We start from the raw sequence: 23,928 nt of genomic DNA, 5'->3' as shown, positions 1-23,928 counted from the left end.
CTTCTCCTCACTGGGGCTTTACAGGCCATTTGACTCGGTCGGCCGGGCTTGGCTCCGCCGGACCACAACCCCCAGCATTCCTAGGGGCAGGACGCCTCACAATCCCGCGCCAGGAGGCGCTTAAAGGCGGGCTCGGTCCATCGTCCCGCGAGGACGCGCGCGGGACGCGCCGGGCTAAGCCCGGGCAAAGGGCGGGCCCTCTGTGGCCCTCAGAGACTGGACTGGGCCAGAGACTCTGGGTTTGTAGTGCCGTACTTTACTCATAAAGAGAGACTCTACCTGTTTTACCTGTTTTTCAATGTATAGTGTCATCTGTTTTGTGTATTAAGTTACATGTGATATATTCGATATAATGTCTAAATTGAAACCAGTTAAAACCGCTCCCGTGCTGGGGACCTTGGATAATTACTTGGTGCAAAAAGTAAAATCGTATAAATATCGATCGTAGGACCTCTTTGGGATTGGGGAGCACTTTAGTAGTAGAGGAAGTTATGCCCTTGCCGGTCGCCGTCATGGATGGGGGCATTAACCTGGACACTAGAGAGAGGGCTGAGATACCGGTTGCTGCCCAGGTGCATGCAGATCCACATGTAGAACCGATGGACACCTCGATTGAGGAAATAGAGGAGATACCATCAGTCCCAAGGCCGGTGCGATCCTGTAGGAAAGCACAAATGAAACGGGCTGGGAAGCATAATAAAAAACGAAAAATAGTGAGGGCGATGCCAATATAGATCTAGAGCAATTTACTTTACTGATTAACACCTTGGAAGTAAAGTTAGAGGCTAAACTAGAGGAGATGTTAAGACCTTTGACAACTAAGCTTGACATTTTGGCATTGGAAGTAGATAGACTTGGTGGTCTGTTAACTACACACTTGGCACCAGCTATTATGGCTGGAGCTAAGGTTGTGGATAAGGGGCAGGAAATCACGATAGGGAATGCACAGCGGCTTACTCAGCATGTCGCTGCAGCAGTAACAGTTCCTCCTGTGACACTAGCCATACCTTCCCTGTCTACATGTCCCACAATAGCTCTGGAGGGTAGACATGATTCCAGGCATATGAGGAATAGCCGCTATCTTAATCTCCCTCCTGAGTGCGCACCATACGTGGTGGTGCTGTCTAATGTTCCACCTTGTGATGACCATCTAGCTCTACCATATGGGGAATCCCACACCTCATTAAAAAACAAAACAGTTGCATGGCTCAGCAAAAACTGTGGTTTTCCTGTTGCATATTCGGACCAGATAATAGCAGTAAGGAGGGTGAATTGGGTTGGTCCGTCCAGAAAATTAAGCAGTGGGGATTGTATTGTTGTCAATTTTAAGCATCCCCAACACGTGGCAACAATTTTATTAAGAGCATCCTTATTATTGTGCAATATGAATAGTATATGTGTTCGTCCACTGGGCTATTTCTATGCACATCTGAATAAAGATCCGCGCCTTCAAATGAGAATTAGGCCAGCAGATTCAATTCAGAGCCCTGCCCTGGATGCACCATATGTGTACAATATTAATCAAGGTGGGTATGGGCTCTCTGTAGAAACACAAAATAGACTTAATTTTGCTGGCCATTGCAATAATGGGTTTAACGTGGACATACAGAATAGATATGATGCTCTGTCTGGCTTGGAGGCATGCGACTGACGTGAGGTGTCTGTGGGTCTGGGAAATGTAACACCAGCTGAGATATCACCCATTAAGACCATACAGGTTAAAGCTAGTTGTAATAATGTTATTTCCTGGAACATCGCAGGCTTGGCATCAAAGAGGACGGATGATAATTGGATTATGTATATTAAGCAATTTATGATCATCTGTCTGCAGGAGACATGGTCAGTGGAATGTGATTTGTTCCTTGAAGGGTATAAGGCCTTTTATGTTCCTGCAATAGCATCAAGTAGAGGTAGGCCTAAGGGGGGACTGGTGATTTTTATTTCCGTTACACTATCCTGCAAAATTCGCAGAATTTTAACAGCAAATACTGGATTTATAGGCTTAGTATTGAATGGAGAAAATTGTCTGGCTGGTTTGGTCAATTTTTATAATGCTGTCAATGCCAACACAGGTTCTAACCAAATATTTGCACTAAATGAATTTATTAACTCTTCATTGAGGGAATGCCTCCATAACCTTATAATCATGGGAGATTTCAATGTTCATCCTTGCGGTGATCCCCTGTCGAAATGTTTAATGGATTTGCAGTGTGACCGCCTCGGCGGTTTGCATTTGGAACATATGATAGAAGGGGAATTCTTTAATGACTTATTGAGCTGTTTAGATCTTTCTTTGGCTATGGCCTTGAGGGATCCCACAAAGTGTTTTGATACCCCAACTTTTAAAGGCCATGGGAGGGGTACTTTTATTGATTATGTGTTACTCTCTTTCCCTGTGCAGTCATTTGTGGACTCTTTTACTATCGAACAAAGTGAATTCAGTGATCATAATCCACTCACTGTTCACTTGAAGGGTCCCTGGATGATTAAAGAAGATCGGAAATACTTCAATGGCAGGTTGAGCACAATCGATGGGAGACGGCGCCTAAGATGGTCAATGATTACTCCTGACCTATTATATAAAAATATTAGGGAGAACTGCGCGCAGGTCATTAAGAACTGTATTGAAGAAGGGGCAGACCCAAATCAGGTTCTTAGTGCTTTTCAAAGCTTGACGGAGAAGGTGTCTGAGTTGATGACGGTCCCAGTAAAGACCATAGAGAATGAGGGCCCAAGATGGGTTAATCATGCTTGCTCTAAGGCAGCACGTAAGGCAGCACGTAATCTAAGGATAGCCTTGGCAGCTAATCCTAGAATAAATACGAATGTTAAGTTGTGTCGTAAAGAATATAAGTCTGCCATTGCTTCACGCAAGGAGTTGTTAAGAGCGGAGGCCTGGGATGAGATTCTCGATCCCTCTACTTTAAAATGTAGTTCTAGATTCTGGACGGTAGTAAAAAAAACATTTTTGGCCCAGGATCCGGGTGATGGTCTAGAATGCTGCATAAAAAAGGAAGAATGGGAATCACACTTCAAACAATTGTATAGTTGGGTGGTGATTGAAAATGTAAATCTGCTCCCTGGTAATAATGGTGGAATTATTACATTTGATAGAGGCGAGGTTATGGAGGACATAGTGGGACTAATAGCCAGGAAAGCTCCTGGCCCTGATGGGATCCCACCAGACTTATATAAGTCTGAACCTAGCTTTTGGGCTCCCATTTTAGAGTCTGTTTTTAATGCTGTTGCTGAAATTGGCTGTCCCCCTTCATGGGAAGTTTCAATGATTGTCCCCGTCTTTAAGAAGGGGGATCGGGGTAGTCCCTTTTGTTACAGGCCAATTTCATTAATTGACTCTACAGTTAAAATTGTGGGGAGAATCCTGTTGCAGAGATTGTCAAACTGGGAGCTTGAAAACAACATCATGTCTATTTCCCAGTATGGCTTCTGCAGTGGTCGTTCCACTATAACCCAGTGCCTTGATCTTTTCTTAATATTAAGTAAATACACTGTCGTTCAGAAGGGCACTGTCCATCTCGCCTTCATGGATCTGTCATCAGCCTTCGACTGTGTTAACAGGGGAAGGCTGTGGCAGTCCATGAGGGAGAAGGGTGTGGATAGTGGGATCGTTAATTTTTTGGTAGACCTACATAGTAACACTAGCGCTAATGTTAGGTACTCGTCGGATCTGTGTACCACTGGCAATTTTGACATTAAGAAGGGTGTGCGACAAGGCTGTATTCTTGCCCCCTTTCTTTTTAATTTTTATATTAACGAGTTAGATACCGTTTTACAAAAGGTACAGGCTGACTGTCCCAGAGTTGGTAGGCGGGGTATTTCTGTTCTTTTATATGCAGATGATGCGGTTTTAATCTCTAGAACCGAGAAGGGTCTCCAAGCCTTATTAAATGCTTTTAAATTGTTTATGACAGACAGAGACCTAATGGTCAACATTTCTAAATCTTTTATTATGCAAGTGGGCCTACAGCCAAAAAGGAACTTTGTATTTAAATTAGACGATGTATCCATCCCCATCACAAAATCGTTCTCGTATCTGGGGGTCCTTTTTGATACTAAATTAAGTTGGGGCCCCCATTTGGCCAAAAAGAAAGGGGAACTGGCAAGGGTTAATGCTACTATTTTTAACTTTGCAACAAAATTGGGGAAAAAGGCCAACAATGTCATGATGAAACTTTATAATGCAAAATCAGTTGTTTACGGCAGTGAATTATGGGGCTATGTGGCTGGTGAACAGCTACAGGTGGCTGAAAATGCTTTTATGAAGCGTCTTCTATGTGTTCCAATTGGCACATCTAACTTGGCAGTACATGAAGAATTGGGGGCACAATATTTATGCGACATCTTTTCTCTACGCCCTTTGACTTGTTGGGCAAAACTGTGGTTGAATCAGGACATTCCACTAACTCACTTGATTGTGAAAGACCTTTTGTCCCATGATAAGGCAATGTGCACCCCCTGGTTAAAATATTTGAAATCCTGTTTTTCTCGACTTGGTTGTCTGGAGTTGTTTGAAAATCCAAGCGGGATTGTAAAAGGGGATGTGGAGGCAATTAAGCGTGCCTTTTATATGGGGAGAAGGGTTCAACGAGAGGGAGAGGAGCTCCTGAAACCCAGTATCAGGAAATACGTTATGTTAAAAACATGCGAGACAATGGAGCCATATTTGATGGGCTCATTTAGTTCCCACGAGAAGTTCTTGCTGACAAGGTTTAGGTTAAATATCTTTCATCATCTGTTAATTAGACCTAAAAAAGATTTTTAACAAGGCTGCAGCTCCCTGTGGCTGCGACGGAAAGTCTCCACAGGATATGCTGCATTTTATATTTGTATGTAAATTTTATGAATACCCGCGCAAACGCTATCTGGTAGCTCTTTTAAAGAAACTTAATTTTAACCAGATCAGACCAGCACTTATGTATTTACAACTTTTGCACAATGATAGTGTTCTCCATGTAAGTGTTCTCCATGTAATTGAATTTTTAAAGTTGTCTGTTAAATTGAGAAACTGTTTGGACCAATGAGGCTGTTTTTCTGCCTCATTTATCTCAGGAACCTATATGGACTATACTATGCCTTGCGCCATTTGCACTTTATTAACTATGAATTTATTGCACAGAATTTCAGATCTGCTTTTCTTTCTAACTGTGATGTTTATATGTATACTTTTATGGTTTGAATCAAAACCGAAATAAAGTTTTATTGATTGATTGACTTTATTCCAATTTCAGGAATGTAAATTTGGATGTCAAATTGAAGAAAATGAATGTTATTTTCCATTAGCAAGTTCAAACTAACCAGTTAGTACTGCATTTCTCTAGACACAAGATTACAGGATGAGGATCTGTAGTAGCTGTTGCCTTAGTGGCTGCACCAAAACTTTACAAGAAATACAGATACTGAGTGCCGGAGCTTTCTAGAGCATTAGCTACTATTGTAAATCATTTGATGTAAAACGTTTGACATAGCTCTAACTACATTATTAAAATGATTTTTAAATTATCTATCAAATGTATAAAATAGGTGCACAAGTGACACAGTTTATAATTAAAAATTCATTAGCCGCTAAACAGTAAAAGGTGCTGGTCATCACTTCATTCATTTCAAGTAAAAGAAATGCATCACACATTTTAAGCTGAAAAAACACACAGCATTGCACATTATAAGAACTAATGCTGCTGAAGTCCTTATCAGCATGGGCCGATCCCAACACCCTATCTGTACAAGCACATGTGCCGGTTTCTGGCGCCACAAGAAACTGACATTTTTTTTTGTAATGCACCCCCTGTCAGGGAATCAGACAACACAGATGGTAAGCTGGGACAGATGCCCAACAAAAAGCTACTAAACATGCCTATTGACAAATACCAGGAAATGAGGTTGGTATGCCTGAATTTGGCTGCAAGATTTTTGTGTTTTACTTGAGGTTCCTATAGATCAGAGGCAAATATTTAAAGCAAAACTGAAAGCCTATTTGAGACAAGGTCGATCCATTTAATTGCTACTGATCACTTACACTATTATGTGCAGCTGGGCACGCAAACATCTTAATAGCTAAAGGAAAATGTCATGACTTCAGCGCCACTACTCACACAGTGTGCATCACAACAAATTCGAAGGAGTAAAAATTGAGACTAGGATGCAAACAATGTTAATTCTGGACAAGAAGGAACCAGTTTAGGCAACAGAACACAGTTACATTGTTTAAGTGATATGAGGCTCTGATGAACCACTAATCCACTTTCTTTATCTGCAAGGTTAGTGTTCTGTTTCAGAGCAAAATTAGAACACATTGAGCAGAATAAACCTCCCGAGTGCCAATCAGAGAAGAGTCAAAATTAAATAATATGTTTTTGAAACATGCTCTTAATTAAGATGCTGGCACCAGAGAAGGTGCAGATAACTGGAATATTGGAGCACCAAGCCTTGCAATGTGCAACTGTTTGTGATATGCATGGGATGCAGATGCCATGGGACTAATTTCTGTCAGTGAGTCACCTGCACATTAATATTGGTCTTTTTTAATATAAGGCTCACTGTGTAGCAACACAAACATTGCACTGTTCATCAAAAGCCTCATTGTCGACTACCACAAACCCTGAAATAGTGAATTTCATACCTCGAAACATGGGACACCGCATCCACCAGGACCATTTCAAACTCGCGGGTGAATTCAGGACCTTTTCTTTTGCTATTCTGAATGACATCATTGGCCAAGTAGAGGAACGTCAGCTTCCGACTAGATTTCGCTGAAAGCCAATAAAACATTTGTGTTTGTTTAAAAAAAAAAAAGTGTCTCTCTCATTTCACAGAGATGGAAATTTGTAACTTTTCACTGCAGTGCAACACGGTTCAAAAGCCAACTAGAAGCATCAGAGCAGGAAGAAACAGATTTGTTTTAAAATAAATATTTCACAAAAAGGTCTTAAAGAACCAAAGCATATACATATATTAAGAGTAAATGTACGATCCCATCCTCAATGTGCAACTGCCCGAGTTGCCCAGTAGAAGAGTAAAGATTCTGCAGAGGCTACAATATCTTATTGTAAAAACAAAATCCATTAACAAACATTATTGAACTATTAATGTAATAATTTTGGAGATTAACAAACTGACAATAAAAACGGTGTAACAAGCAACTGGAGAAAAGGCCGCTTTGGATTTGTAGAGAAAAGGCTTGGCAAATGGGGAAAGCAAACTAAAATTACGATTTCTGAAAACATCAGAAGCTGGGATAGGCAAATAGGACTGTTCTGAATTCGAAAATCAATTTTTATAACTAACCAGTTTAGTCACCTATTCAAATACAATCTCAAATTACTTTGCTAATCATTACAAGTGATTTTCCCAGAACTTTGTTTTATGAAAATGAAACTGCAAATCATTTGTATCCTTTCCTTCAACAATATCGTAAGCATACGGATACCAAATTAGATTTTTAGGTCTCGACTACCTGAAAGCTTTTAGCTGTCCGATTATAAAAAGCCTACTATGGTTATACCAGAACTTAGAGTGGGCTTAGAGCCCACCCACTGCTTCCATTTGTTAGCTTTCTTGTCACTCTTATTTCCTTACTCATGGCTTTTCGAGTCTATTTTGTATTTGTCCTCCTACTGGTCCTCTAGAAGGATAACGAATACTTACATGAAGGATTTCTTGTTCCTTCAGTATCTCACGTAATGACAGTTGGCCAGTGACTAAAATATTATTAAGTATCCTTGTGTACATTTTTTTTTTTTTTTTAAACTACAGAAAAACTCCATTGAAGAGCATTCCCTATTGTTATCTGAAAATATTGGACATGTTATATTCTGCAACTAGAGAGCCCAATAAAACCTAGGAAATGTGGGTCTTGAAATCCAGGCATTGTGAGTCATACAACGAGGTATAATTTGCTCATTACTGTAGAAGGCTTTCATAAAGGCTCTGCTATGAAAATCATTAATTGTTTAGGCAATAACATGATTTTGTATACTAATCTCCATCAGAAATTATCTATAATGGATGCTAGTATTAGGAATTTTAAATTATTATTTGGAATCTTAGAAATATGGATTACTTGGTAGATAACTGGTGTGTTTTTCTTAGATATGTTCAACATACATCTTACTTCCTTCGAAAATATAATAAAGTAAAATGTGACTAATTAAGTCCTTTATCAAGGGCACGAAAAAATTATTGGAAATACAGACAATAAAGAACTAAAAGATAAAAATTAGTATAAAGGTTTTCGGACCAGGCAAAATGTACCCTACACGGCTAAATAACTGTTACATATTTTGAAAGGTTAGAAATAGGAACGATCCTGTTGGTCAATTACCAATTTTGAATGCAATTTTTGAACAAGAGGATTAAATATGGCTCGGAGTTTGATTAGACCAAGATCAATTCATTCTGAAAACATTTCAACGGCCCAAGGTCCAAACCCCAGCACTATGTCCATAATCAAAAACAATCTAGAACTAAAAGGTGAAAATCTTAGTTTAGGTTTTCAGATTTAGTCCTTATTCAAAAAGTGCCAAGTTTACAATGGTTTAAGTAATTCTCCCCATGTAAAACTAGTGCTACCATTCAGGCAATACGGCGGTAATCATTCAGGCACTGACTGTTTAATTACCCTTTTACAATTTATGGGTAAATGTTTTCCTGTTGCCTTCACTAGTATGCTATGATGCTAATAGATTAGTCGGTAGCCTTCAACACCATAAATCACTAGATTCACATTGCGTGCCTGGCAGAAATCAGATTTTAAGGCCGAGCCTAAAACAGTTCCGTTGCTTTCTCGCTCAGAGAGAACTTTCAGTGGTTTAGGGGGCCTTGGTTTCCAAGTCTTTCACATTACCCTGTGAGGTTCCACAGAGCTCATCATTGAGCCCCACTTTATTTAATATCTATGTGGCCCCATTGACAAAACAAATTATATCCTTCGGCTTTGCTCCTGCAGCACACTCAGATAACACACATCTTACTGTGTGCATTTCTAATAAGGTTGCAGAGAAGGGCAAACGTTTCCTATGTGTATGGAGGAAATTGTGCAATGGATGAATGCAAATATCCTCATGCTCAATTAGCAAAAACTGAGGTTCTTTTTTTGGGAATAACTTATCCTGGAACCAATCTTGGTTGCCACAAATGCTAGGCTCACTACCAACACCAGTAGCTACTATTAAGAACTTGGGGATAACTTTTGATTCCAGTCTGTCATTCAACAATCAGATAACAACCTCACTTCCACCCGTTTCCTTCTACTGAGTAAAATTAGGAAGATCTTTTGGTACATACCTTTTGAACTACAGAAAACATTAATAACAGCACTTGTGCTATCAAGATGGGACTATTGCAATGCCCTATATGTAGGCGTTCATCCGCACTCTTTGAAAGAACTTCAGTGCCTTCAAAATGCAGCAGCCAAACTGCTCAAGCAAATTCCTAAATTTCAGTCTGTGTCAGGGATACTGAAGGAGCTTCATTGGTTGCCAGTGAAGAACAGTCAGATTCAAGGTTCTCTGTCTTGCTCACAAAACCCTATATGGAACTGCACCAGACTACACAAAAAGAAATCTTAGTTGGTACAACCACAGTAGGTCACTACGCTCAACCAATTCCAGGACTGTCAATGTTGGTGAAATCAGGAGATCTTATTGGGGTGGGAGGATCTTTACCCACATTGCAGCTAATCTGTGGAACAATTTCCCTGAATAACAAAGATGCCACTCTAACTTTTGGAGTTTCACAAAACGGCTTAAAACCTGGCTCTTCAGTTGCTCATTCTGAAAGTTAATTAAAACAAGTTCCACCCTTAGACCCCTGTTTAACCTTTATGCAGAGGTGCGGAATTCGTAAAGCCCGACTCCCAGGACATATTGTTTGGGGTCAAGGACAACAGGTGGTCATGTTTATTTTGTCCTTGGGACAAGTAGTCCCAACCCCCTGCAACTCAAACCCTTTGGCTGTCAGTTTACAGTACCAAATTATGGATCAGGGAAGGGCATTGTCTGCACTTAAGGTAATATTTATGTCCATATGTTAATGCTGTTTGAACTTGTATGTATGGTTCATGAATGCGAAGCGTGTATTATTAGGGTGAGCACTCTAAGGAAATGATGCAAGCTCGGACTGCACTGCAGATAGTGATCCCAGTACAAAAGTCAGGCCTCAAAAAACCCACTTGCCCACTCCCAATTGCGAGTGAGATTTTATCAGATCGAGCTATTTTTAGAACTTAGTAGTTGGTGCTAGCGAGTAAAATTAAGCTGGAAGAAACAGGTGTTCTGTTCATTCAGAAAATGAATGAGCAATTCAGGAGCCTTTAAATCTTGGTTTTATCTTGACACATTTGCTACTGCTCAAAGACAGAGGTCAAATATCAGTTTGTCTTTTTACCAATTGCTGCTTATCTGTTCCTGGAAAATGTTTTTTACTTTTCTTTCTCTTATTACAGTTAATGCTTTTTGTCAAGTGAGCTGACAAGAAAAAAGGATGTAAAATGTCAGTTTCTTTCCTCTAACACAACATTTAAACAGCTTGTAAATGAATAGTACAAGTATTTCAAAATAAATAAGGAATTATGAAACCACTTTTTTGTGATTCAGAAGGGTAATGCAAACAAAGATTTAAATAGGAGCAAATCAACACTTCACTTGTAGATGTGCAAATGACAAATATTTACTGGAACTATTTCCAAACATTGTACATTATATAGTTTTAAAACCATGTCAGTGACAAATTCTGTGGCCATGTCAATGTCAAATCTGCTGATTGTACATGACAGTGTGCTGCTGCTTTATGCTTTAGTTATGTATTTATTAAAAGGGATAGTTTTTAAACATGATTTGAGAAACATTCCTGCCCCCACCCGGATGACAATGTAGTTGATGAACTAAGAGGCAAAACAGCCATGTGTATCCTATATGTGGTTAGATTTGTATTCTATATGGAGCTAATGTTTAGTTTATTAAATCAAACAAAAGAGTTTTCTGTACAGAAGACGTGCCAAACCACTGATAATTCTGGTTCAAGATAAAATTGTGTTAAAAATGATCTCCAATCGCTGTCACAAGACTTCTATTGGTAGCCACTAGTCCTCGTCACAAAGCCGGTTGCCAGGACTCAACAGCTTCCTGGCATGCTCCGGACGTTATATTGGAGATCAATTTTAACACAATTTTATCTTGAACCACAATTATCAGTGGTTGGATACCCATTGGTCTTATCAAAGGAAAGAAGTGAGAGTTCTTCCTCGTTTTCAGTCCATGTATGACTGAGGAATCAATGAGAGAGAAGATATACTGTTTAGGAGGAGATAGATCCCCTTGCATAATTCTTTCATCATCAATGTTGATGACAGTGTAGGGAGACATTGTATCGTTCGTACCTTTAAGCCTGAAGGTGGTGGTTGGACCAGATTACACCACCAAAATGCGTCGCTACTTGTGTTTAGCACCAAGTTGAAGGGGTTCCCACTGATAAAATAACAACAGAACATCAATAAGTGTTAAAACCCGTTACGACCTTTGATTTATGTACTTGGTGTGCTTCATATATTTGAAATCTTGTGATGAATTTTATTCGCCCATTTTCTTTTAGTTTTATGAGGATTATTTTAATATATTTTATTGATATATTGCTTATGATGTATTTTTAGCTTTTGAACCTTAATTAAGGGTCAATTTAAATTAAAAAAATTATATTAGCTTGTGGCTCCTGTTATGATCGCTGGTGGTGTTTGTGGAAGTGCATGTAAGTGGTGTGTATTCATGAGAGTATGCTTTAAATAACCCAAAGGGAATTTGTTCTGACTTAGTGTCTATTTTGGCGTCTTGTCCCTTTGGCGAGTTCCCCTCTCTAACTTTGTGATTTTATATATGAGACAAGATGGCTGCCTCACTGGCAGGCCCCTTTTCATATAGGGACAGCCTGACTTTTAAGATGACTAAACAAAAGACATGATCTTACAAGACTTTGGGCGTGCATCAAAGGCTAAGGAAATCCTTTCAACATCAGGGTTGCAGCTTCAATTCAGCACAGCAGGCAGCTTCCAATTTATCCAGACACTTGGACGCATGTAACAAACATTGTCAAAGCCAATGAGCCTGGCTTTAAACTCAAAATAAGAGACTGACCGATTGAGTTTGACTGCTTGTAAAAATATGGCTTTAAAGCCCGGAATTATGGTGGTCGGTAGGGTGATTCCACTCTCATGGTCGAAATACTTTTAGATAGTAGTGCAAAGGTGGAGCTAAGCTGTGCTGAACCCTATCTAATGATAAAGCACAGTGCAGGTCACATTTCAAATGGGCTATCTATAGTAAGTCCTGCTTGCTTCCTAAAACTGAAGGGTTCAACACTGTCCCACAGTAATGTGCACTAACAGACTAAAGAGAAAGGGCAGCAGATAGAAGAGCAGACCGAGAACACAATAAATGCAAAAAGAGCCACAGGATAGAACACTGCACTGATTTAAAGAGGAGTTTTGATGCACGAGCAGGACATAAACATTGATTAACAAGTCTGATTTTTTTAAAGCTAAATTTGAGGTTTGCAGGGGATTCGGTGTAGGAAAACATTGGAGGATCCACGCAAGCTACACATTCCTGGACTCCCCCGAAGTCTAGTTTTAACAAAGGTGTGGGTTTGGTAGGTTTCCCTAGATAGCCGCCGACCCCGGGACCAAAACCGCAGGTGCCCACTTGCAAAACCAGGTTGTTTTGTGATAGAAAATTCTGATGTCTCCACAATACATTTTGTGCCCTTGCCTGTCACAGGTACTTGGCCCACCCACACAAATGAGGCACCCTTTTTAATCGGGAGACCTAAAGAAAGGCTGGGTGGTCGGAAATTTGTGACAGCCCGGTGATCCCACAACTTTTTCACAAAGGCAGCAAAATTTTACATTTGCAGGGTATTCTGGGTAGGAAAACGTTGGGGGAGCCACACGAATCACACCTCCGTGGACTAGCCCGGGATCAAAAACGTGGGCGACTCCCTCGCAAAACAAGGTCTTTTTGTAATTGATCATTTTGAAGTCTCCACAGTACGTTCTGTGCAGTTTTCTGTCACAGGCACTAAGCTTACCAATACAAGTGAGGTACCATGTTTATAGGGAGACTTGTTGGAAGGCTGGGTGGGTGGAAGTTTGTGGCTCCCTGCAGATCCCAGAACTTTCCATCACTAAAATGTGAGGAAAATGTTTTTTTGTTTTTTTTTTTAAACAAAGCTTGATATTTGCAAGGGATTCTGGGTAACAGAACCTGGTGAGTGCCACACAAGTCACCCCATCCTGGATTCCCCTGGATGTCTAGTTTTCAAAAATGAAAAGGTTTGCTAGGCTTCCTTAGGTGCGGAAAGAGCTAGGGTCCAAAATCCACAGCTAGGCACATTGCGAAAAAAGGGTCAGTTTTCCCTGGAAAAATGTGATGTGTCCACGTTGTGCTTTGGCCAGTTTCCTGTCACGGGTACTAGGCCTACCCATACAAGTGAGGTACCATTTTTATTGGGAGACTTAGGGGGAACACAGAATAATAGACCAAGTGTCATTACCAATTGACTTTCTTAGCATTTCGGCCTTCCAAATGTAAGAATGTGTAAAAAAGAAGTCATTTTGAAAAATGTCCCAATTCACATCCTTGAGTAGGAACCCACAATTACAGAGATGTGCAAATAACCACTGCTTCTAAACTCTATATTTTGTTCCCATTTCGGAAATATATAGGTTTCCTTGGTACCTATTTTTAACTATTTATATTTTACCAAATGAATTGCTGTATACCCGCTACACAATGAAAAACCATTGCAAGACGCAGCTCAGTTATTGGCTCTGGGTACCTCGGGTTCTTGGTGAACCTACAAGTCCTATATATCCCCACAACCAGAAGGGTTCAGCAGACACAATGGTACATTGCTTCAAACATCTGCCATACTTAGAAGAAGTGACATGAGAAATGTTGGCACAAAAGGCTGTTTTTTTCCAACTCATTGCAATTGTTAGTTTCTATAGAAACCCTTGAAGGATCTACACAAATGGCCCCTTGCTGAATTCAGAATTGTGTCTACTTTTCAGAAATGTATGGTTCTCCGGGAGCCATTATTGCTTTCACACCCATTTCTACCACTAACTGGAAGGAGGTTGACAGCACAAAAAATAGGAAAAATAGGCTATGCCCCAGTAAAAGGCCAAAACTGTGTAGAAAATGTTGGTTTTCTGACAAAAGTCTGCCTGTTCCTGAATGCTGGTGATTTTAGCACCACAAACCCTTTGTTGATACCATTTGCAGGGAAAAAGTCAGACGCTTTCTTCTGCAGCACTTTTCCCCCATTTTTCCTACAAAAAGCTCAAATTATCTGTATTTTGGCCAAATTCTTGGTCCCCTCCGGGGAATCTACAAACCCTGGGTACCTTTAGAATCCACAAGATGTTGGAAGAAAAAGAAGCAAATTTGGTGTGGATACCTTATGTGGACAAAAGGTTACAGGGGGCCTAAGCGCAAACTATCCCAAATAGCCCAATAAAAAGGCTTAGCGTGAGGGTGGTGGTGGGGATGGAAGGCCTAGCAGTGAAGTGGTTAATAACAATGACAATCTTTGTGCTAACAAAGTTTTGTAAACATCAGGTGCTACTGCCACCCAGACAAATGGCAATCATTTTAATTTGCCTCAGGGAAATGAATAATGCCCGTAATGGTACCAGAGGGGAACCATCAACAAGTTTAAAGCCAACTACGAGCATGCAGTAATTGACAAGCCAGGGAGATTAAAAGCGACCTCTAAAGGGCAAATAACATTTCCCTGCACCAGGGAAAGGACTAAAGCTGGTGATAAAAAAAAAGAAGAAAAAAACTATTTGACTGTATGACCAGGTCAGGTTACATGTTGAGCACCATAGAAGAGCGACTGCAGTCCTTTCAAATAAGATTCTACCTGTGTTTCCGTAGCAAGTAAAAAGGGTAGGACTTTGAAACTTCACCTGATGGGCATATTTCCTCTCAGTTGTCAAATAACCCCACAGCAAGAATCGGAGAAAACACAGGAGCTCTGTAAAAGGCTATACCATAGAGGCTAGTAATTTTTCTTGGTGTTATGATTGCGTTACTGTAAAGCAAAAAGATTTAGCATCAGTAGCTACAGGGGTGTGATAACCCTAATAAGGAGGAGGTCCAAGAACGGGGTGGCATCATGTGTACAGGATGCAAAGGAGGACCTGAAAGCTGCAAAGCGCACATGGGTTGAAAGGAGGGGAATCTGCAAGTTATTATGTAAAAGGATGGAGGATAAAGATGACCCTATATATGGTGTATATAAATAATACAGCAGTGCTAGGCTGTGTCTACTTGGAAATAAAAAAATAGAAGTTTTATGAGAAACGTGAAAGAAAAGTCTAAGTGGCCGAGAGTGAACGAGAAAATCAGAGTAACTGCCGTAGAACTCCTCTGCCTTCAATAGACTCATTTTGTTCAAACAAAGGTAGTGGAAGTCTTCGAATCAATGGACTTTAGGCGACATTTCTGTTCCTGCTGTGATGCTGGTTGATACCCTTCACACACAGTAATGGCCAGGGGTGGCAAACAGGGGAGCCATTCTTGTTCCTGCCTCTATGCCCTGAACATTGAAGATGTCAAGAAATTACAACAAAATTAGTACATTTGGGAACCCCATTTGTCTTTGGGGACTTCAGTTACATATTTTATGCACAACTAAGGACACGGCTTACCCCAGGGAAGATAAAGAAAGAAATAGGCAATACTTCCAAATTGATATGTAACTAGTTAACACCTGCAATCAATTCCGAGCCACAATCTTTCTGATGATCACCTCAGATCATGCATCTCTGTGTTAAAGTTATTTTAACAGATAATGGGAATTTACAACCTAAGTGAACATTGCCTATATTTCTACCATCAAGAGAGGACTTTACCTTGCGCTTTAAGAACTCAACTGGTAGCAACAATGTGAGAACCTCCCATTTTCAATTGTGTGGGATTCTTTGAAAGCTTTTATGGGGGCCTTGCACAAAGATGTTCCACCGGACTAAAAAAAGATTCCTAAGCAAGGGGCAAACAGTTCAAAAAGCAAGTTGATTACTTTAACACTGTAGTCCTTTAAATATATCCTCTACTAAAGAAACCACAATTTATGTCTACCAGCAGCTCTGTGCTATCAACAACCAAATTAAGGTCATATTCCTAGCTAAAACAATTTGGCAGGTTCTGTAACAAATGATTCAAGTTCTTTGAGGTGGGGAAAAGAGAAAAGACAAGCTGACTGCTTGCCTCTACACTCAAAGTACAAAATGCCTAAAATGGGATTACAGCTTGTCGTATTAACTACATATTGATGAATACAAGGCTGTGGCCCCAAGTAGTCGACATGGAGGTGATCCCGCAGCAGGATAGTAAGCACAATGATCTGGATCTCACCTTGAGCCCATTGGGAACTAACACTCCATTCCGTAATAATGAACCACTTGATAGGAGGGTCACACCGACAAGCAATCACCGTAGGCTGAGATGGAGTGTTATTGCCTCAAACCCGGCCGTTCGGAAGCAGATTTATGAGATTCTTGCCACTGTTGGAAGGGAACTCTCTTGTAGCTGCCTCATGGGTGGATTTCAATGTTATTCACAATACTATGTTCTACTCCTTAAGGGAGCTTTTTATGGTGGAGCCTAGGTCTCTTCCTAAAAGGGCTAAAGTGGCTCCATGGTATATCAAGGCTTGTAGGCAAGCCCGGAGTGTCCTGACTGTTGCTATCAAAAGCGGTAACAGAGCCTTTATTAAGGAAGCAGGGGCCTCCTACAAAGCCACAATAATAAAGGCTAAGCGTGAGTATGAATTGGCTAAATGGGATACCCTGTTGATGTCAGGAAAAGGGAAATATCATAGCTTGTTTTGGCAAATTTCGGCTGGTAGGGGCCTGGAACCTGCAGCATCATTGATCTGTAATATTATTGCAGCTGCTTGGGTCAACCACTTCTTGGGACTTTATGCTGGTGGGACCGATGAAGCAGTTGTGCCCCATTAAGATTGTGCAACAGCTGTTGCAATTAAATCAGTAGGGGGCAGTTGTGTTCTTCACGGGGGGCCTTGTCCAGCCAGGATGACTGATATTCGTCCCATTACTGCCAGAGAGGTTGCTAAAGCGATAGACTGGATCACCACAGGGAAAGCGCCAGGGCTGTATTTAAACTACATTCTGGAAAGGCTGCCAATTCCCCCTACATGGGAAGGGGCTGAAATTATTCTGATCTGCAAGAAGGGGTTAAAGGTCCCACCCTTCCAACTATTGGCCAATCTGCCTTATTGACAGCTTGCAGAAGCTTTATAGCCGGAAATTGCTGGACAGGCTGCATGAGCGGATTGAAGATGTGGGCTTGCTGACTCCCTTACCAGCAGGGTTCAGGGTAGGGACTAGTACCAACGACCAAGTATTTACATTGCATTTCAATTACTGGAAATATGTTACTCTGGGAGGTAGTCGACTCTACGTGGTCTTTGTTGACCTTCGTTGGCTTTCAAGGTTGTTCTAAGGGAGGCACTGTGGTAGGTCTCAATTGACCTGGGAGCCCCCAAATACCTTGGAGAGGTCATCAATAGGCTGCATCTGAAGAATTACGCACAGGTCAGATATGGCTCCCTAGGGGAACTGACAGTGCCCATTCCAGTTACTTGGGGAGTGAGGCAAGGGTGTGTTCTTGCCTAAACCTTGTTCCGAATATCCACAAATCACCCTGGGAGGGGTATCTCGGTGCAGCAACAGTTCATAAGCAATCGTAGGCAGCTAAGTTAGAACAGTGTTGTCTTAAGTGCTTTTCCAAAATGGAGGTGATCAGAGCATGTGCGAATGTGAAATGGTAGTTCGTTCCAATAGAGAGGGGCTAGGTAAGAGAACAACCTGCCTCCAGATCTGGACTTTTTGCCCGAGACCTGGTGGCCCAACTAGAGCTGTGCAAGCATGATGCTCCGAGTTTAGCCAATACCAAGGTCCCAGTAGTCCTGTTGGCTGACGACACCTTACTGCTCTCCAAATCTCCAATGGGTATTCAAAATCTGTTGGACCCGTTTGGTGTCTTCTGCAGGCTGAGAGGGCTTGAAGTCAATCTTAATAAGACCCCATATATGGTCCTGAACGCTTGCCCACGACACGCACCAGTCATTAAAATGTGTCCCCTTTTAGAGAGTTTATACTTTTAAAAATCTAGGGTACACTCTTACTGAGCATTTTTTGGTTGATTTGCACAGATCCGGAAGTGAAAACTTAAGTTACAGTACCACACAGATGAATCCTGAGGGCCTTCCAGGGCTACAGTTTTCATCTGTTATCTGTGGCCCTCCAAATTCACAATCTACAAGCACTCATTATACGGAGGAAAATGATGGGGACATGAGAACGTTAATGATTTGGAATTGGTGGCGAGTCGATTTCTACAACTTAACTAGTCGCCCCACTAGTACCACACTTATTACCCTAAGTTTAGAACTTGGCCATAGACCACTTGTTCATAGAGCGGCTGTTAGACCCCTGCTGTATTGGAGAAGGGTTTGGGACTCTGTAGATTTAGTGCCCTATTGGATGGGATAGGAGAAGATCCTAAGGCTCTCTAGGGCTACCAGGAATCCTTGGTTCGGGTTTATTAAATCCCGCTTGACCCTTGAGCATCTACGGACAAACCCTAAGACTGCATGTAGAATATCAAAGTCTCTTCTCAAGGGGATCTACTGGAGCCATGTGGATGGTGGGGTACATACAACTGGGAGGTTGGGCCCTCTGACCTTAGCTTCCCCAGAGGTCAAAGACATCTACTCTCTGGAAGAGTATACCGATGTCATTGAGCCCTAGCTCGCAAAAACCCTGCATATTAAATATCGTATTGGGAGTTTGCCGGTTCGCTCTGTCACTGCTAAATGGCAACGTCCCTCTACCGACCCGAACACAACATGCTCCTTCTGCCCAGAGGAAGAATGCATTGACCATGCGGTCTTTTTCGGCCCACATGATCATGCCCGCAGGAGGAAATGGATACTGCGGCTGAGCCGCGACATGGGGACCTGGGACTTTAGGATAGCTTTCAGGATTCTTAGAATCAACATAGCACTTTCAATTGTATTTGATGTTTCCCGCTTCCTGTAATATATATGTAGAGATGTAGGCTGAAAAACAGCGTCCTGGGCAATGTGCAGATGTGCAATGGCCAACTGCAATTCGGCTAGGTATAGGGGACTACAATACATCCAATGTTTGTACTCTTGAAATCAAGCCGATAGACATTTATAATATATTTCTCAATTTGAGCTTGGACTTTTAGCAGCGTATGTATTTTGTGTGTTTTAAGAAACCATATAAATCATGCTCAATGAGTACATGTTACCAGTGTCTTATAGTATTGATGTTTTATTTGTATGTGCTTTTATGGCTTAATCAATTGCAGAGAAAAGAAAAAAAATAGTGATTACAACTATCCTTGTTGAATCGCACCAATTCAAATACAATACAGAGGCGTTTAGCCAGCTTTTCCCACATTATTACACTCTTCTACACAGAGCCACTTACTTGTAGGTTACTGAAACTAACCTCAAAGCAATTTGTATCACTGACTACGGATATCACCATTGAAGAATTAATGGAAGCAATACAAGAATTAGGCCCCGCCCCCATAAAGCAACAGGATGCCTTACTTCCAGTATAGCTGTATAAAATTCTGGATGAATAAATAACACCTTTTTTTCAAAACACGCTAAAGCATAATGGAGGAACAGGACAGCTATAGAACACAAGGAGAGAAGGAACCAGTTCAATCTTTTCTATATTTATTTATTAAGATACAGCAAGGTTAACGACATGGGTGCCCAATGTCACTGACACTATATGTTCTACACATGGAGCCCTTTATTAAGGAGCTAGCAAACTCAACTCCCCCGTTAGGTGCACAGAAAGTCTGGACAATATAACAGCTTATGCAGATGGCATTACAATATGTAGTTTGAAACCGGAAATAACAATCCAGTACACAGATATCCAGCGTCCAAATGCAGAGCAGTGTCTGGGTATAAACAAACAGATTTTTTTTTTAATTCAGATATTGCTAATACGTGGAAATCATTAACAGACCCAGGAAGAGTATTGCATGCTAGATGCATAGGGATGACAGACTAATAGGTGTGACAAAACATTTAAAACTAAATATGAGATGTTACCTGAAGAATATGTGACTTTATTAACGAAATGGACCACCAGCAGGGCGTATAAATGATGGTAAAATCTCAATTCTGCTAAAGCTATTACATTTAGTTTGCTCCCTTCTCCTTTATAAATAGGGGCTTAAAAAAGGAGAGCAAGAAGATCACATAAGTATTTTAAATAAATACCAGAAGGAGGAAGATGGTCCTTTCCAGACTGGCGTTTATACAACTAGGCGAAGACATCTGTATTTTCTGACACAAACTAATGCACTCCTGCCAACTTGTTTTAGTATATTCTGCTCTCCGGATAGAAAATATATACTGTACAGATTTGTTAATCTGCAGTTCTTTTAAGAAGTTACATTTCAATTTCTGACTTTATTTCTTCTTGTTTGGGCAGCTAGTCATAAGTTTCATGAATTATCTTACATGCATGGACCTACTATAACCTGTGGAAACATGGATATGCCTGTAATTTCTGCTGATTCCACTTGCTCTTCCTTGCAGGAGAAACAGATAAGGCAGTTGAAAGATCTTAAAAGGCACTCAAACTAAAACATTTGAGATAATGAAGAAAGACATTGCACTGGCAGTGCAGCTTTTTTTCAAATAAGGAGCTATCTGTGCAGACACCAGATGATTCCAAGAGAAAGAATCCTACAGCAGTCATCTTCTATGAATCTTTTCTTTCAACAGAGTCAGCAGGCCTCGAACAAGCTACTCGCCCACTAGCTATGGAAAGTCAGATATTATCAGGTCGAGCAATTTATAGGACCTACTTCTCCCTTCTGGTAAGCGAACTTAAACTGGAAAGGAAAAGGTGTTCTGTTCATTCAGAAAATGAAAGACCAATAAAGACACCTTTAAATCCTGTTCTTATCTTTACACATTTACTGTTTGTTCAAGGACAGAGGTCAAATGTTAGTGCCTGTCTTATCCTGGAAAATGGTGTTTACTTTTCTTTCTCTTAGTACAGTAAGAGGTTTGTCAAATGATCTATCATTGTGTAAGATCTCATTTTTTTTCTAACACAACATTTAAAAATCTTGTAAATGAAATATCATGAATTACGAAAGCACATTTTTTTGTAATTCAGAAGTTTCATGCAAACAAAGATTTAAATAGGAGCAAAACAAAATCGGAAAAGTTTACTTGGTGATGTGAAAATAAAATAAATAGATGTAAATCCATATTTTTAAAGCGCGAACTACTCACCCATACGGGTCTCAAGGCACTGGGGGCCGTCATGGAAATTAAGTGAGCTATTGCCCAGAGTCACATGGTGCTGAGCTGAGCTGCCGCCGGAGCTGGGGATCGAATGTGAACCCTGTGCTCCGAAGTCAGATGCCCTGGCCGCTGCACCACACCTCTCCACTTGTGCAGATGAAAATTGAGGGAACTATTTCTAAACATTGTTTGTACATTATACAGTTTTATCAGCAAGTAGCATGTCAGTGGGAAATGTTGTGCCCATTTCAATGGAAAACCTGCTGATAGCAAATGAGTGTGCTGCCACTTAATGCTTTAGGTATATCTTTATTGAAAGTGATATTTTCAAAACATGATTTGAGAAACATTCCTGCCCCCATCTTGATGACAATGCTGATAACGACCTAAGAAGTAAATCAGTGAATATGTGTATCCTATATGTGGGTAGATTTTCATTATATATATATGGAGTGGAGCAAAAGTTTAGTCTACAGGCCTCGAAAATCTACTTGACCACTCGCAATGGTGAGTCAGAGTTTATCAGGTTGAGCTATTTTTAGCACCTACTGGCCCGTTACGGTGAGGGAACATAATCTGGAAAAGAACAGGTGTGCTGGTCATTCAGAAAGTAAATGAGCAATAAAGATGCCTTTAAATATTGTTTTTATCTTGACACACTCTGTCTGTTCAAGGAAAGAGGTCAAATGGCAGTCTTTTTAGTAATTGCTGCTTGGAAAATTGAGTTTCTTTTTCTTTCTTTTACTACAGTTAAAGGTTTTTGTCAAGTGAGCTGTCTTGCACTCGTGAAACAAAAGGCTGTAAGATGTCAATTTTGTGGTCATTTCAATGTAAAATCTGCTGATTGCAAATGACACTGTGCTGCCACTGTGCTGCCACATCATGCTTTAGTTAGGATTTGAGAAACCACCTGCCCCCGAACAGATGACAATGCTGTTAAAGAACTAGGAGGCAAGTCGGAGTTCACGTGTATCCTATATGTGGTTAGAATTGTATTATATATGGAGCAAACGTTTAGTCTATTAAATCAAACAAAATAGTTTTTTGTACAGCACGCGTGATGAACTCTCATATTTGAAGGTGTTCATATGTGATAATGAAAAAAATGCCAGGTTACTGAATTAAAATATTTGCCCAGGATCACATAATTTGAAACCAGTTTGTGGGTCAAGAGCATTACAATTAGGTTGAGTACATTATTAAAGTCACTAGACCTCCAGGTCTATTAAAATGTTTATGATTTTTCGGGGCCTGGGTGGCAAATCATTTCCGAAAGGGTTGATGATCTGTCAACTTGGACTTCAAAATGGTCTCTCTGGATAGGGTTGTAAACTCCATACCTCGGCATACAAATATCAAGGAAAGTTGACGATTTTATGGAAAATAACTTACTCCAGCAGCTAGATAGATTACGGAGGGATGTGGCTCATTGGAGATAGGTACAAGTGTCTTTGATGGGAAGGGCGGTCTTGTTCAAGATGATGGCTCTGCCATGCCTGCTTTACATTCTACAGAGCACCCCCTACAAAATACCACTAGACTTCTTCCAAAAGGTGGAAGGTGAGCTGCGAAAACTCCTAGGGGAGCAGTGGTAGGCAAACTCAAGGTAGGAGTGTTTGAGGGGGACCTGGCAATCCAGATATAAAGAAATATTATTGGATTGCCCAGCTGATAACAATCAATGACTAGGTGTTTACAGACGGGGAAGAACCAGTCTCTGGAGAATATTGTCTGGCGATGGGAAACCGAGGCCACCATGCGGTGCTCTACCGTAGGAAGGGCGATCACGCGATTGATCACACACACTCACACACACAGGCTATAGGATAGTGACTTGTTGGAAGAAGTGGGGAACTTGTGGGAATTCCACAAATGGGGACTCCTGGGTATCGACCACCTTGGGGATGTCTGGAGGGGCCAGGCTATAATTTCCTTTGACAAACTGAGGGTAGAATATCAGATGACTGACATAGAAAGATTTCGATATTTGCAGCTGGGACATGCATAGTGCAAACATGTGCTGAAGGGGGTACAATTGCCGGAATATACACCCCTGGTGGATCGGCTACTGCTTGATCTGATGATTGATAAATTTACCTCCTTAACTTATCGGAAAATCATGAACAACTTACAGGACTCCCTTTGGGCCTTGAGAGAAGCGTGGGAGACAGATTTGGGATTGCAGCAAGACCACGGACCTGGTTATTGTGAGTGCTCTCCCCCCACGCAGCACCACCACCGAGTGCTGTCCCCTGAGCTCACTATTGCATGTTGTTCCATGACCTCCTCCACCCGCAGGCTCCTGCCTGCGCCTCATCACTGGTGGTCCAGTGGGAGAGCACTCTGCTCCTCTGCCTCTTCCCTCTATGCCCTCTTACTTCTTTCACCTTTCCTTCATTTTTTACTGCGTTTTCCCCCCGCTACCTCTCCCCTCTCCAGTGTGTCCTTCCCGCCTCCCAGTTGACCTGCCCTTCCCCTGATCCTTAATTAATGGCGGCCACTGGCGCACCA

At 41.1% G+C, this 23,928-nt stretch overlaps 1 protein-coding gene across 2 annotated transcripts in view; it reads right to left on the bottom strand.

Moving 5' to 3' along the window:
• RPRD1B (regulation of nuclear pre-mRNA domain containing 1B) overlaps nt 1–23,928 on the bottom strand; it is a 218,564-nt gene that overhangs the window by 179,149 nt on the left and 15,487 nt on the right. For both annotated transcript variants that reach the window (XM_085619202.1, XM_085619201.1), the window contains exon 2: nt 6,638–6,767. In XM_085619202.1, coding sequence (XP_085475328.1) covers nt 6,638–6,767 — 130 coding nt within the window. The remainder of the gene's footprint in view (nt 1–6,637; nt 6,768–23,928) is intronic.

This window comes from Triturus cristatus, chromosome 7, assembly GCF_964204655.1.
Source record: "Triturus cristatus chromosome 7, aTriCri1.1, whole genome shotgun sequence".
Classification (NCBI taxonomy): Eukaryota; Metazoa; Chordata; class Amphibia; order Caudata; family Salamandridae; genus Triturus; species Triturus cristatus.
The sequence above is the reverse complement of the archived record's forward strand: the minus strand, read 5'-3'. Positions and strand labels throughout refer to the sequence as shown.